Source organism: Canis lupus, chromosome 30 (genome assembly GCF_003254725.2).
Source record: "Canis lupus dingo isolate Sandy chromosome 30, ASM325472v2, whole genome shotgun sequence".
Lineage (NCBI taxonomy): Eukaryota > Metazoa > Chordata > Mammalia > Carnivora > Canidae > Canis > Canis lupus.
In genome coordinates, this window is record NC_064272.1 from 38985386 (window position 1) to 38998670 (window position 13285).

The following is a 13285-nucleotide window of genomic DNA, read 5'->3' on the forward strand; positions in this document are numbered from 1 at the left end:
TTATGTTCTGTTTGAACAGTGTATTTATCATTCTTGTGTTGATGGATATGTGGGTTGCTCCCTCCAAACCATGCTGCCGTGAACCTTCTTGCCCCGTCGCCTGAGGTGATGTGCAGAGTGGCTCTGGGGCATCTGGCTAGGAGCGGAATTGCTGGGCCGCAGGGCATGTTCGTACTCACCTTTACTAAAAGTGTTTTCCAAATGAGTCGGACCATTTATGCTTCCTGAGCAGGGGAGTGGTGTCCCCAGTGCTCCCCCCGCCCTTGCCAATGCTCGGTGTGGTCAGCCTTCTGGGTTTTACCAATTGATTGAGTGTGAAATGGTGGTACATTCTGGTCTTGATTTGCATTTCCGGGATTCAGGGTTTCTGATGTAGGAAATGGGGATTGAGATGGGCAACAGCCAACGTGTAACAGATGCTTAGGAAGCAGTTGTCCCTTCTGTACCTCAGCATCCCCCGTTAGTGGGGGTGCTGTCTCGACAAGCCCTGAGCTCAGGGATGGGCAAGAGCAGTCAGGAGGACCCCTCAGGGATGGGGGGTGAAGGAAGAGGAAAGAGAGATAAAGTCCTGCACAGTTGGAGCCAAAGAAACCCCAGTGGTTCTGCCTTCACCCCCAGGATGGGCAGGGGCGGTGCTCGCTTGGGAGAGGGAGCGAGCTTGTGCTTCATTGTCTTAATAACGCATGGCCTCCTGAAAACCCTGTCTCCACCCCCTGGGGTCTGGTGTGGGGCTTGGCCTGGGGAGTCCTTAATCAGAGTTTGGTGAGCTGGGGAATGAATACTGGATGAGACAAATGTATTCCCACCTCCTTGGGGAGTCCTCCCTGACTGCTCTTGCCCGTTGAGTGGGTGAGGGCTGGCTGAGCAAGGTGGCTCCCGGGCGTTAGCAGAGTCCTCCCGGGAGGCCTCAGGACCCTGTGTGCCCCCAGAGGCCGAGAAGCTCGGGGCTGGCAAGGTAATTTGGAGCCACTCTCTCTGCCAGCTGGTGCACCAACGATTGATTCCAGGCCGCTTTCCCCGCCCGGACCTGGGCCCCTGGAGCTAGTTAGAGACGAGCGACAGGGCTGGCGGAATAATTATGCCTATTTCATGTGACACCCAAATTGATTGCCGCCAGGGTGACATTACCAGGGCATTGTTCCTTGTCTCCAACCTCTTATTACATGTTATTAGGGTGTGTGGTGTGTGTGTGTTTTTCTATTTTTTCCCCTTTCAGGGAATTAATCTCTCTCTGCCACCTCCTCTGCTTCCCTCTGCAGAGAACCTGCTCGTGTCTCTGTGAGGGGGTGGGGGCCCGGCCAGCATGCTTCCTCTGCCTGGCCCAGGGGGGGAGCCCAGTCCTAGTAGGGCTCTCGGGAGGGCCGGCCCGGCCGTCTCCAGTCCCTCTACTTAGGTGTGCGGTGGAGGGGTCTCAGAGCTGAGAGGGGCCACCGAGGTGTGGTCCTAGCAGAGGGGTTCCCCTCCGGCGTCAGTGATCTGCTCTGCTCTGCTTGCATTCCTCTCGTGGCAGGCCACTCGCCCACTACTACTAGGGCAGATCTTCCATCCTGAACCGTGTGGTCTTCCACTTGGTTTCTCGCACTGAGCTGAGTGGGCCTCCCCCAGGACTCCGCCCGTGGGCTTTGACTCCACCCTCTCTAGCCAGCATCGGGCTCTTTGCACTCTCTGCCTTGGGACACCCCTAGAGATTTGCAGAGAGGCCACCCCAAGCCTAGGCTGCTCATGAACAGGCAGCTGGGTAAAGGCATCGATTGTGCCTGAGAAGAACATAGCACTCACCCACGTCTAACCAGAGGGCTTCGCCACCTTGACTCTGATCTCCGTGTACGGGTTGGATAAATGGGTTTCGGCAAGGGGTTGGCCAAGATCCACTTGAGCAGAGAGGGCTTTGACTAGTCTGTGGCGGTGGAAGGGCAAGTGTTTTTATTTATGGTTTCCCCGTCCATGTTATAAAAAACTCGCTGGACCTTGATTTGGGATAATCTGGGGGTTGCTCTTATATCTCGTCTTTTTGAGGCAGAAATAACTCAAACCTTCACTTGTCCCTGATCTATCCCCAGCACGGGATCCTGGCGGCACGCTGCGGAGAGAAGGTTCTGGCTGCAGCCAAGAGGCTGGGCTTCCTCTCAGGCCCTGGCCCTGAGATGCTGTGGGACCCAGGGACGAGGCCCTGATGTTCTCGGGCCTTCCGTCACCTGTGTGATGGTCTCTAGGGTTACCCAGCCTCTGGAGTCAGGCAAGCTTAGGGACCTCGGGCAGGTGAACTAATGGCTTGGAGCCTCAGTTTCCCCATCCACGAAGTGGGGTATGTGGTGAGGGTGGGTGAGGTCCTTCTGCAAAGCACTCAGTGTGTTTCCTTCCTTCTCTTGACCTCTCTGCCCCCAGCTGCGAGAGGGCAGCGAGAGGTCTGTCCTCCCCTTTTCTGGAGGGGGAGTTTCGAGCCCGAGACTTGAAGCCGCGTGCCCGCCACCCTACAGCTTAGCAGGCCCTTGAACCTGCCTCAGAGAAAGGCCCGATGCGGGTCGGACGGCCGGGCTCCAACCGCCCCGGCCCAGCCCCAGCTCCGCCCTTTGTTGCTGCGGGACTCGGGGCCGCTGCCCCTCCTCTGTGCATCCGTCGCCAACCCTCGAATCTGTAAAACGGGGAGAATGATACCACCCTAACGAGATTGTCGCGAAGGTGAAACAAGCTCATGTTTGCAGTCACACCCTGCGAGCTGTGTGACCTTGAGCAAGTTACGGGACCTCTTTGTGACCTTGAGCAAGTTGGAGAACCTGTTCGTGCTTCTGTTTTTTACCATCTGCAAAACGGGGGTAAATAGCACGTCCTACCTCCACCAGTCATGTTGGGAGAAGTGAATTCTGTACGTAAAGTGCTTAGAATGATGCCGCACGCGAAAGGCCGTCATTATCCTTGCGATGTTCCGTCTCTGGCCTTCCCCTGCGTGGCTGTGTGGCTGCTGGAGTGGGGGGGCGGCGCCCTGGCGGGCGGGGGGCGGGGGCTGGCTGGTTTCCAGGCCTCCAAAGCCTGAGATGGGCGACCTGAGCTGTCCTCAAGGTAGAGGAGCCCTGAGGACTGGGGGAGGCGGGAAGGTGAGAGGAGGTCTCCAGGCACCTCCCACGCTGGCCCAGGTGAGGGCTGGCGGGTACCTTCTTGCCCCTTTGAGCCTAGGTTGGCCTTTTAGACCTGGGCAGAGGTGGGAAGGGAGCTGTAGCGGCCCAGACCCGTGTTTTCCTTGCGCATCCTCAGGCTACCACATGGGCACCTGCCCCCCCGCCCCCGGTTCTGGGACACCTGCCCCTGAACACCTGCCCCCCCCTCGTCAGTCTGGGACACCTACCCTCCTGGGCACCTGCCCCCTCCTCCTCGGTCTGGGACACCTGCCCCTGGGCACCTGCCCCCCCCTCGGTGCTGGGACACCTGCCCCTGGGCACTTGCCCCCCCCCTCAGTCTGGGACACCTGCCCCTGGGCACCTGCCCACCCCTCCTCGGTCTGGGACACCTACCCCTGGACACTTGCCCACCCCTCCTTGGTTCTGGGACACCTGCCCCTGGGCACCTGCCCTCTCCCTCCTCAGTCTGTGGCACCTGCCCACCCCTCCTCGGTTCTGGGACACCTGCCCCTGGGCACCTGCCCACCCCTCCTCGGTTCTGGGACAGCTCCCATCCAAGGAGGCGTGCTGTGCACTCAGGTGGGCTCAGCACAGACAGTACGGAAGCTTCCTAGAACCAGTGCTCCCTCCCACCTCCCTTAGGACAGCTCCTAGCCTCCTAGCTGGACTCCTAACCTCAGAGCCAGCCTGGGAAGGGCAGCCAGGGCCCAGAGTGGTCCAGGACTCACCCGTGTTCAGAGAGCAGGGCGGATGCGCAGGGTGCCCGGACTGGACTGCGGATGTGGGACCTGTGGGCCCAGTGCCCTCCGCCCACCCAGAACTGGCTCTTCTCCGCCCCACCAGGCCGGCTGCTCCTGGAGGCCAGAGCCTATATATAGAAGCCTTTAAACACTAAGATGCTTTGACAATTAAAATTCATAATTTATCCCGAAGACGGCCTGGAGCTGTGGGCTGGCCGGAAGGCTGGCCGCTCCTGAGGTCAGCTGCCCCAGTGGGGTGGGCGGTGGGGCGGGTGCCTGCCCAGGGCCACGCAAGCAGCGCAAGCAGCAGGCGGCCCCACTGCGCCCAGGCGGCACCCTCCGACCTGGCTGCCGCTGAGGGGCCCGGCGAGCACCCTGGGGAGAGGCTGGAGTTGCCCAGCACAGCTGAGAGCCGGGCTGGTGGCACTGGGCCCGGCACTGGGCCAGGCGGGAGGAGGCAGCAGGCAGGCACGCCCACACAGCCCCCCACCGCACGCACAGGCACACCCATGCGGGCACACGCACACCCTGGGGGTCCAGCAACTCTGCCGGAACCAAGAACAAGAGGAAAATAAAGAATCCTACACGACAAAGGACGTGACCTCAATTTTCTTCCAGGTTGATTTTTTCCTCCCTGTGGGGGCAGCAGCAGGGGGAGGAGGAGGGAGAGAGGGAGGATGGGCCAGGGCGGGTGGCCAGCCCAGGAGGACGGACACAGAGGCCCTCCTCTCAGGGCTCCCGGCCCTCCCACCCCTCTCCCACCCCCCCTGCGGGGGGCAGCCCCTGCCCAGTTAGGCTGACCCGGCCAGTTCCCCCATTAGCAGCTCACTGCCAACGGTTATCAGCCATTCACACCCCAGCAGGGAGCGGCTCTGGAAGGAGCCCAGGATGGTGGATTTGGGATCCGATTTGGGATCCGATTTGGGATCAGAGAGAGCAGTTAAGGGTCCCTGGATGCTCTCCAGCCCTGCGGAGCCTGGGCTCAAGTGAGCCGCAGCCTCCTCCAGGAAGCCCCTTGGGTAGAGCCTGGTCGAGGAGCAGCTGTGTCAGGAGCTGCCCCAGCACTCGTGGGACGGGCCCTGCGCTGGGAGACACGGGGGGGGGGGGGGGGTGCCGCAGAAACTCCCGCGGGGAGAAGGGAGACAGGTGCAGAGTCCTCAGACCCCGCAGATGCGGGAGGCTCTGGGCGGTGATCCCTTCTTAGCTGGATTCCGCAAGCTGAGTGGTCAGTCCTGGGCTCGTGGCTCGTGATGGGCAGCCCCCCACCCCTGCAGGACGGAGGCCCTACCTGGGTGACCGTGGAGGGCTTCCTAGGCAGGCTTCACCCCCACCCCATCGAGCCCGTTGCCTGCTCCCAGCTGCCTGCTTCCCACTAACACCTCGTCAGTCTCAGGAAGTGGATGCAGGGGACCACGCTCTGGCCTCAGGCTGGTGGGGACTCGGGGACAGGGCAAGTCTGAGGACTGTGTCGGGGCTTTGGTCACCCTGCAGGGGTCCCTTCCCCTTTGGAGTCGGACCATCAGGCCTACCTCGTGGGGCGGTGCTGATGCTGAGGACTCGGGCCTGCCGAGTGCTTGGGGCCTGGTGGTTGAGTGTGGGCCAGCCTCGCCCGTCCTCCCCCACCCTTGCCACTGCTCCCCTTCCTTCCTCCTGGGCCCCCCTCCCTCCTGCGCTTCTGCTCATCAGCGCCCGGGCAGGGCTGAGCGGTCCCTGCTCCTTCCTTCCTGCTGCAGCCCCGGGGTAGACACGAAGCTTGGCAGGACAGGACCAGGACGTCGTGGTGCATGGTGCACGCCTGCCTCATTTCCATGGGGGCGACAGCCCGCCACGGGCGCTCAGGTCACACACCCGGGCTGCCACCCGAGGCCCTGGGCCCAGCGGTGGCAGCGGGCGCCTCCGTGCAGGGACCCCCCGCCCGCGTGTGCTGGGGAGCCCCGTGCTCCCTGGGGAGCGCCGAGTGGGAGCACCATGACACGCTGATACTATAAACCGAAAATAACTAAACCTCCCGTCCTGCGTCCTGCGCTGCAGCCGACCCCAAATCAGGTGCGAGCCCGGCGGAGGCGGCGGCGGGCACCGGGGACATCATCCAGTGTGTTCAACACTCACGGTTGAGGAAGGGCTTTTGTGGGGCCTGGGGGCAGGGCGCTCACACCTCCCAAGGCCTGGGGCCGGCCCTGGCCCTGCGCCTCCAGGCCCGTTGTGCCCGCCCCTCCCCGTGGGTCCAGAACTCAAAGCCCGTGGATGGACTTGGTGCCTAGGCCTGAGGGCGAATGAATTCCATTTGGGAAGCCCTAAAAGTGGTTTAAAGACACGTTTTTTGAACATGGCCTGGGGAGGCGCAGTGCCCCCTGGCCTCCCTCCCCAAGCCCACTCGCAGGTGGCCCCAGGCCCCTCCTGTCCCCCCCGCCCCCCCCCCCCCCCCGCAGTCACCCGCCCCATCCTGAGCCCCTCAGGGGACGGTCCCACAGTGAGGCCTTTCCCCTAGATCCTTCCAGCCCCGGTGGAACTCCTCACCAGCCCGACCAGGTTTGAGAATCTTGGCTTTCTAGCTGGGGAAAGTCCGTTTCTGTCGTGGGCTCCCTCGGGGAGCCTGGAGTCCTCCCCTTGCCACAGAGTGCAGGGAGTAGACCGGGGAGGCCTGGCCTCGCTGAGGTCACACGGTGGGGTGGCCGGGAACCATGTGGGGCCAGTGTGGGGAGCCCCGGGTCCTGCCCCGGGACCACTGTGGGGCCAGGGGCTCTCCGGCTATGCCGGGGTCCGAACACTGTGCCCGGGCCTGGCTCCTCCGCTGGCTGCCCACCTGCCTGCCTTGGACGTTTATCCCCTTTGTATTTATTGGTCCAATTTTTAAACTCCTGCCCTTGTGGGAAGCCCTTCAGGGGGCAGGGATCCAAACTAAAATGCTGATTAAAATGCATAAAACACTTCTCCTTTGCAAGCACAGGGCTAACCAGCAGGACCCCGCGGCGCCGGGAGCGCAGGAGCAGCACGTTGCCCGCTCAGCAGTTGGGGTGACCCTGCAGACGCGGCCCCGTCCGCCCCGAGACGGCAGCGACCCCGTAGGGCTGCTAGAGGGGAGGCTCGCCGTGTGCTGTGTAGCTGCCGCGCCGGCTGGGGCAGGCATCCTGACCGCTCCCGGCCTCAGTGTACCCCCGGAGGGACAGCCGCATGAACAGGGTGAGGGATGAGGACGTGCCCTCCGGGCGGTCTTGGTCCTGCGCAGCGGGACCTGTTCTGAGGGTTTGACTGCCAGGTTGGGGGGGGGGACGGCGGCCACGCAAGGCAACGCCAGTCAGCTTTTCCATCAGTATTTGAATTCTCACTGCCCACTCAGGGGCCTCAGCCCTGCAAAAACTCTAGTGGACACCCTGTGGGGTTTTTTAAGATTTTATTTATTTATTCATGAGACACAGAGAGAGAGAGGGAGAGAGGCAGAGACACAGGCAGAGGGAGAAGCAGGCTCCATGCAGGGAGCCCGACGCGGGACTCGATCCCAGGACCCTGGGGTCACGCCCTGGGCCGAAGGGAGGTGCTCAACCCCTGAGCCACCCGGGTGTCCCTACACCCTGTCTTTCAAAGAACATCCCAGGGGCTGTTCTGTGAGACAGAAGCACCCACGGCTGACCCAGGATTATACGTGGAGGCGCAGCGCCAAGTGCAGAGGCTTGCGAGCGTATTTCCTTCTTTGTTCTGGTTGCCAGGAAGCTCACCCCTCCACCATTACGCAAGACGTCGTGGCATTCTCTCCTCGCGGGCTTCCTTTATCTTTTTATCATCTTGTGGCATAACATCTTCTGTCAATGGGCCCAAGTTATTTTTAGAAGGAGGGACGTGCTCGATAGCAGTTCCGTGATGTCGCTAAGGAGCGTAAGGAGCCTCCGTGTTATAGGAAGGGGAAGATTTCTGACTGCGTGGGCTACGGACGGCTTCACTAAGAAGGTGGCCTTTGGGAAAGGAGGTCACGAAGGCCGCTGGGCCTAGAGGCCGGGAGGGTTCTCCAAAAGGAGGTGGTGCAGAGCCAGGAGCAGCTGAGGACACCTGGGCAGCCTCACGGGGCAGACTGGTGGGAGGCAAGGCGGTGGCGGGCTGAGTGCCTTATTCAGCCCCTGGTGTGTGCGGGGCTTCCCCACATCTCCGGTGGCCAGTGCCCCCCACCCCAGCCTCCTGCAGCCCCCGCTACGCCCACCGGCCCGGCCCTGAGCTGGACGCTGGGAGCCCCACCTACGTCTCCCGCCCCCCACCCCACCCCGAGCCAGCCCAGCTGCCGGCCCAATTACTTATTGATCGCCTGTCAGGATGTTTGCTTTCCTGGTGGCTCACTGGAGCGTGTGTGACTGTTGAAAATGGCCTGGTTGGGGGGCGGGGGGGAGGCTGAACCACGGAGCCTGGAGAGGATGAGAGGGGCCCAGGGCAGGGGGGCCAGACAGAGCCACTGGGGATGACAGGACCTTGCAGATGCCAGAACATGTCAGTGACACCCAGAGCCCTCTCTGGTTAATCAGTCACCTAGTCGATCAACTGGAGAGCACCTGTCAGTCCTGGGAGACCGCTGGAGCCCCAGTGGCCAGAGCTCTGGTCCCAGGTCCACCCCCTTCTACAGGCTGGGTGTCCTTGGGCAGCCCCGATGGCCGGGGGTAGAGCTGTGGGGCCCCCCTTCCTGCGGTGAGCCCCCCCTTGGCACCATGGGTGTGGGTGTGTGTTCCAACTATAGTCTGGCCTCTGGAGACCATGTGACCCAGGCCCTGCAGCGTGGGGGAGTCCAGACCAGCCCTGCCCCCTGCGCACCCTGCTGGGCCCGTTCTCTGCAGGACGGAGCAGAGGCAGGGATGGGGGGCAGAGCAGCCTCTGAGCCCAGCTGGCAGAGGGTCACGGGGGCGGCCCCCGCACACCCCTTGTTTACCCACCCGCAGCCTGTACCTGCAGTATCGCCCGTGTCACCGCCACCCAAGCCCCGTGTCACCTCACAGTCCAACCCCAGCGCCTCGTGGGCCGGACCGGCTGTGGGGGGCCATGGGATGCTCCAGACCAGCAGCGGCCCGGGGCCGGGGCTCTGGGAGGAGCGTGACCCGAACCCCAAGAGACAAATGAAGGCTGGTGGTCCTCGGAGAGGAGCGCGCTTCCCGCCGAGGGTCAGAAAAACCTCCTGGGAGCGCTGGATGCTGGGGTCTCGGCAGCAGGCGCAGGGGCGCTCCGGGAGGAGGGGCCGCGGGGGCCGAGGCCTGAGCTCCGGGGCCTGGGCGGGTCATGCTGGACCCAGAGGAAGGGAGAGGTCGGGGGACTCCGCAGGGAGGCACCAGGTGCCCGGCTTCCTGGCCGGGGTGCCCTCTGCTGACCCGGAAAGCCCACCAGGGAGCAGATTCGTGGCCACGGACAGGTGCCACCGGGTCGGCTGATAGCCTGGGGCTCCCGGGTGGGGGCTCGGGCGGGGCTGGCGAGGAGAGGGCCGTGGTGTCTGTGCCCGGGGAAGCGGAGGCTGACGGGGTGGCCCCAGCAGCTCGGGGGCCCCGGCCTGGCAGGTGGGGGACCAGACCTGCTCCTCCTTAGGCTCTTCTCGGAGGCTTCAGCCTTTGAGCCCCTCTGATCCCCTCTGTGAGCCCCGAGGGCAACTCAGCAGGTCTGGCTTCATCCCTGTGAGCGCTGGGGGAAGCTGAGGTTCAGAGGGTGGGTGGGGTGGGGTGCATTCAGAGGGGGTGCGTGCATGGATCACGTCGCCAGGAAATCATAAACCATGAAGGAGGTGCCGAGGCCAGGCTCCTCCTCCGAGATGCCCCTGCAGCGAACCCCTCAATCCCGGGGATGCTGGGGAAGTCCTTTTGGGGGGGGCTCCGGGCAGGGTAAGGAGCATGGGGGAAGCAGCACGGCAGGGCAGGAGGCCTTGCGGCCTGGGCATCCGGGCCTCACCGCGGGGTCGCAGCCGGTGCCCTGAGCCACTGTGGAGCGGCAGCTCTGTACGTGTGCCAGGGACATCCTGACGGGGTGGGGGGCCCGGGTGGGGCCAGCCAAGCACCGTCCTCTAACCACCCCGTGTCCTGTGCTTGCTCCCGGCTGCAGGTGAGCGAGAGGATGCTGGCGGGGGGCGCGAGGAGCATGCCCAGCCCCCTCCTGGCCTGCTGGCAGCCCATCCTCCTGCTGGTGCTGGGCTCGGTGCTGTCAGGCTCGGCCACCGGCTGCCCGCCCCGCTGCGAGTGCTCCGCCCAGGACCGCGCGGTGCTGTGCCACCGCAAGCGCTTCGTGGCGGTTCCCGAGGGCATCCCCACTGAGACCCGCCTGCTGGACCTGGGCAAGAACCGCATCAAGACGCTCAACCAGGACGAGTTTGCCAGCTTCCCACACCTGGAGGAGCTGGAGCTCAACGAGAACATCGTGAGCGCCGTGGAGCCCGGCGCCTTCAACAATCTCTTCAGCCTGCGGACTCTGGGGCTGCGTAGCAACCGGCTGAAGCTCATCCCCCTGGGTGTCTTCACGGGCCTCAGCAACCTGACCAAGCTGGACATCAGCGAGAACAAGATCGTCATCCTGCTGGACTACATGTTCCAGGACCTGTACAACCTCAAGTCGCTGGAGGTGGGCGACAATGACCTCGTCTACATCTCGCACCGGGCCTTCAGCGGCCTCAACAGCCTGGAGCAGCTGACCCTGGAGAAGTGCAACCTGACCTCCATCCCCACCGAGGCGCTGTCCCACCTGCACAGCCTCATCGTCCTGAGGCTCCGGCACCTCAACATCAACGCCATCCGGGACTACTCCTTCAAGAGGTTGTATCGGCTCAAGGTCTTGGAGATCTCCCACTGGCCCTACCTGGACACCATGACGCCCAACTGCCTCTACGGCCTCAACCTGACATCCCTGTCCATCACTCACTGCAACCTGACCGCCGTGCCCTACCTGGCCGTGCGCCACCTAGTCTATCTCCGCTTCCTCAACCTCTCCTACAACCCCATCGGCACCATCGAGGGCTCCATGTTGCATGAGCTGCTCCGGCTGCAGGAGATCCAGCTGGTGGGCGGGCAGCTGGCCGTGGTGGAGCCCTACGCCTTCCGCGGCCTCAACTACCTGCGCGTGCTCAACGTGTCCGGCAACCAGCTGACCACGCTGGAGGAGTCCGCCTTCCACTCCGTGGGCAACCTGGAGACGCTCATCCTGGACTCCAACCCGCTGGCCTGCGACTGTCGGCTCCTGTGGGTGTTCCGGCGCCGCTGGCGGCTCAACTTCAACCGGCAGCAGCCCACGTGTGCCACACCCGAGTTCGTCCAGGGCAAGGAGTTCAAAGACTTCCCGGACGTGCTCCTGCCCAACTACTTCACCTGCCGCCGCGCCCGCATCCGGGACCGCAAGGCCCAGCAAGTGTTTGTGGATGAGGGTCACACGGTGCAGTTCGTGTGCCGGGCGGACGGCGACCCGCCGCCCGCCATCCTCTGGCTCTCACCCCGCAAGCACCTGGTTTCGGCCAAGAGCAACGGGCGGCTCACAGTCTTCCCCGACGGCACGCTGGAGGTGCGCTACGCCCAGGTGCAGGACAATGGCACGTACCTGTGCATCGCGGCCAACGCGGGGGGCAACGACTCCATGCCGGCCCACCTGCACGTGCGCAGCTACTCACCCGACTGGCCCCATCAGCCCAACAAGACCTTCGCTTTCATCTCCAACCAGCCGGGCGAGGGAGAGGCCAACAGCACCCGAGCCACCGTGCCTTTCCCCTTCGACATCAAGACCCTCATCATTGCCACCACCATGGGCTTCATCTCTTTCCTGGGCGTCGTCCTCTTCTGCCTGGTGCTGCTCTTTCTCTGGAGCCGGGGCAAGGGCAACACGAAGCACAACATCGAGATCGAGTACGTGCCCCGCAAGTCGGACGCAGGCGTCAGCGCCGCCGACGCGCCCCGCAAGTTCAACATGAAGATGATCTGAGGACGGGGCAGGGGGGCAGGGGAAGGGGCCTGGTCCTCAGTCCTTGCCGCCTCCTCCCTCCGCACACGCTCCGTCCCTCCCGCCCTCCCTCCCCCGCCCCTGCCCCCTCCCTACCCGCCCTCCTTCCACCAGGACCTCAGCCGCCCAGGCCCGGGGACCCCGCTGCACAGGGGCACGCATTGACAGACTGGAGGCGGAAGCTGACAGGCCGACACGCACAGTCAGTAATTCAATAAAAAAAAGTTACGAACTTCCTCTGTAACTTGGGTTTCAATAATTATGGATTTTTATGAAAACTTGAAATAATAAAAAGAGAAAAAAAAAACTATTTCCTATAGCTAGTCGGAATGCAAACTTTTGACGTCCTGATTGCTCCAGGGCCCTCTTCCAACTCAGCTTCTGGTTTTTCTCTTCCTCCCCCTCCCCCCCTCCTCCTCCTTCTCTTCCTCCTTTCTCTTCTCTTCCCCTATGGGGAGGGATCACTCAGGAAAACAGGAAAGGAGGTTCCAGCCCCACCTGCCCGGGCAGCTGACACTAGCGGGCAGGGGGCGGGGGCGGGCCCAGCCCCAGGCTGGCTGTTTGCAGGGAGCAGGTGAAGGACACAGGGCTGCCTGATGGGGTGGGGGCCCTCGGCCAAGCTGCCAGGAAGCACCGCTGCCGGGGACTGGGGGCCTGGCTCGGGTGTGGCTGAGACTCTGGACAGGGGCCGGGGTCCTCCTGGAGGACGGCACAGTCGGTGGAGAGAGCCAGGGGCTGGAGGCAGGACCCGGGCCTAACTTCTGGTCCCCGCTTTGCCGCTGACTTACTGTGTGGTTTCAGACAGGTCGCTGACCCTCTCTGGGCCTCAGTCTCCACATCTGTACAAATGGAAACGTGACTCCCTGCCCTGCCTACCTCACAGGGCTGTTGTGAGGCATTGATGAGATGATGTATGTGAAACACTTTGTAACCTGTAAAGCGCTGTGCACATGTGTGGGTGACTGCTCTCATTATGGTCATTATTCTCTCACCGTGGGGAGTGGGGCTCAGGGTTGGGGACATCCCGGGGGAGGGCCGCTCTGGGGTCTTTCCGAGGCCCGTCTCAGAGCAGCGCCCCAGCCTGGGGTCGGGAGAGTCGGTTTGGGAGCGGGATCCGCAGCACTAGAGCGGACCCAGCGGGTCAGAAGCCGCCCTGCTTGTTCGCTCCAAATCGAGCCGCTGCGAACTCAGCCCTGGGAAGGGCTGCCCCGGGTGACACGGTGCGAAGGGCCAGCTCGGTCACCTTGTAGCTTCCCTGGATCTGTGGGCCCGGCTCGAGAAGCTGGGGCCCTAGCTCGGCCGGCACTTGGGGCGCTCGCCGCCGTCTCCAGAGGCCGGGAGAGCCCCGCAGGCCTGGCTTCTCCCCTCCACCCTTCCTCTTGTCCTCGGGGTCTCCGTGGATGCAGCCCCACGGCGGGCTGAGCCTGCCGCCTGGTGGTCGTCAGGTTCGGGGGGATCCAGCCGCGCAGGGTCGGAGCGGCACACAGCGAGCTGAACGAGGAG

The 13285-nt window shown here is 63.4% G+C and overlaps 1 protein-coding gene across 6 annotated transcripts in view; it reads left to right on the forward strand.

The window, feature by feature from the left end:
- The window catches only part of LINGO1 (leucine rich repeat and Ig domain containing 1), a 69037-nt gene extending 56293 nt beyond the window's left edge, over window positions 1–12744 (forward strand). For all 6 annotated transcript variants that reach the window (XM_025472106.3, XM_035709036.2, XM_049104285.1 and 3 more), the window contains one exon: window positions 9908–12744. In XM_025472106.3, the coding sequence (XP_025327891.1) occupies window positions 9920–11764 (1845 nt within the window). In that variant the 5' untranslated portion in view covers window positions 9908–9919 and the 3' untranslated portion in view covers window positions 11765–12744. The remainder of the gene's footprint in view (window positions 1–9907) is intronic.
- Window positions 12745–13285: the final 541 nt, after the last annotated feature.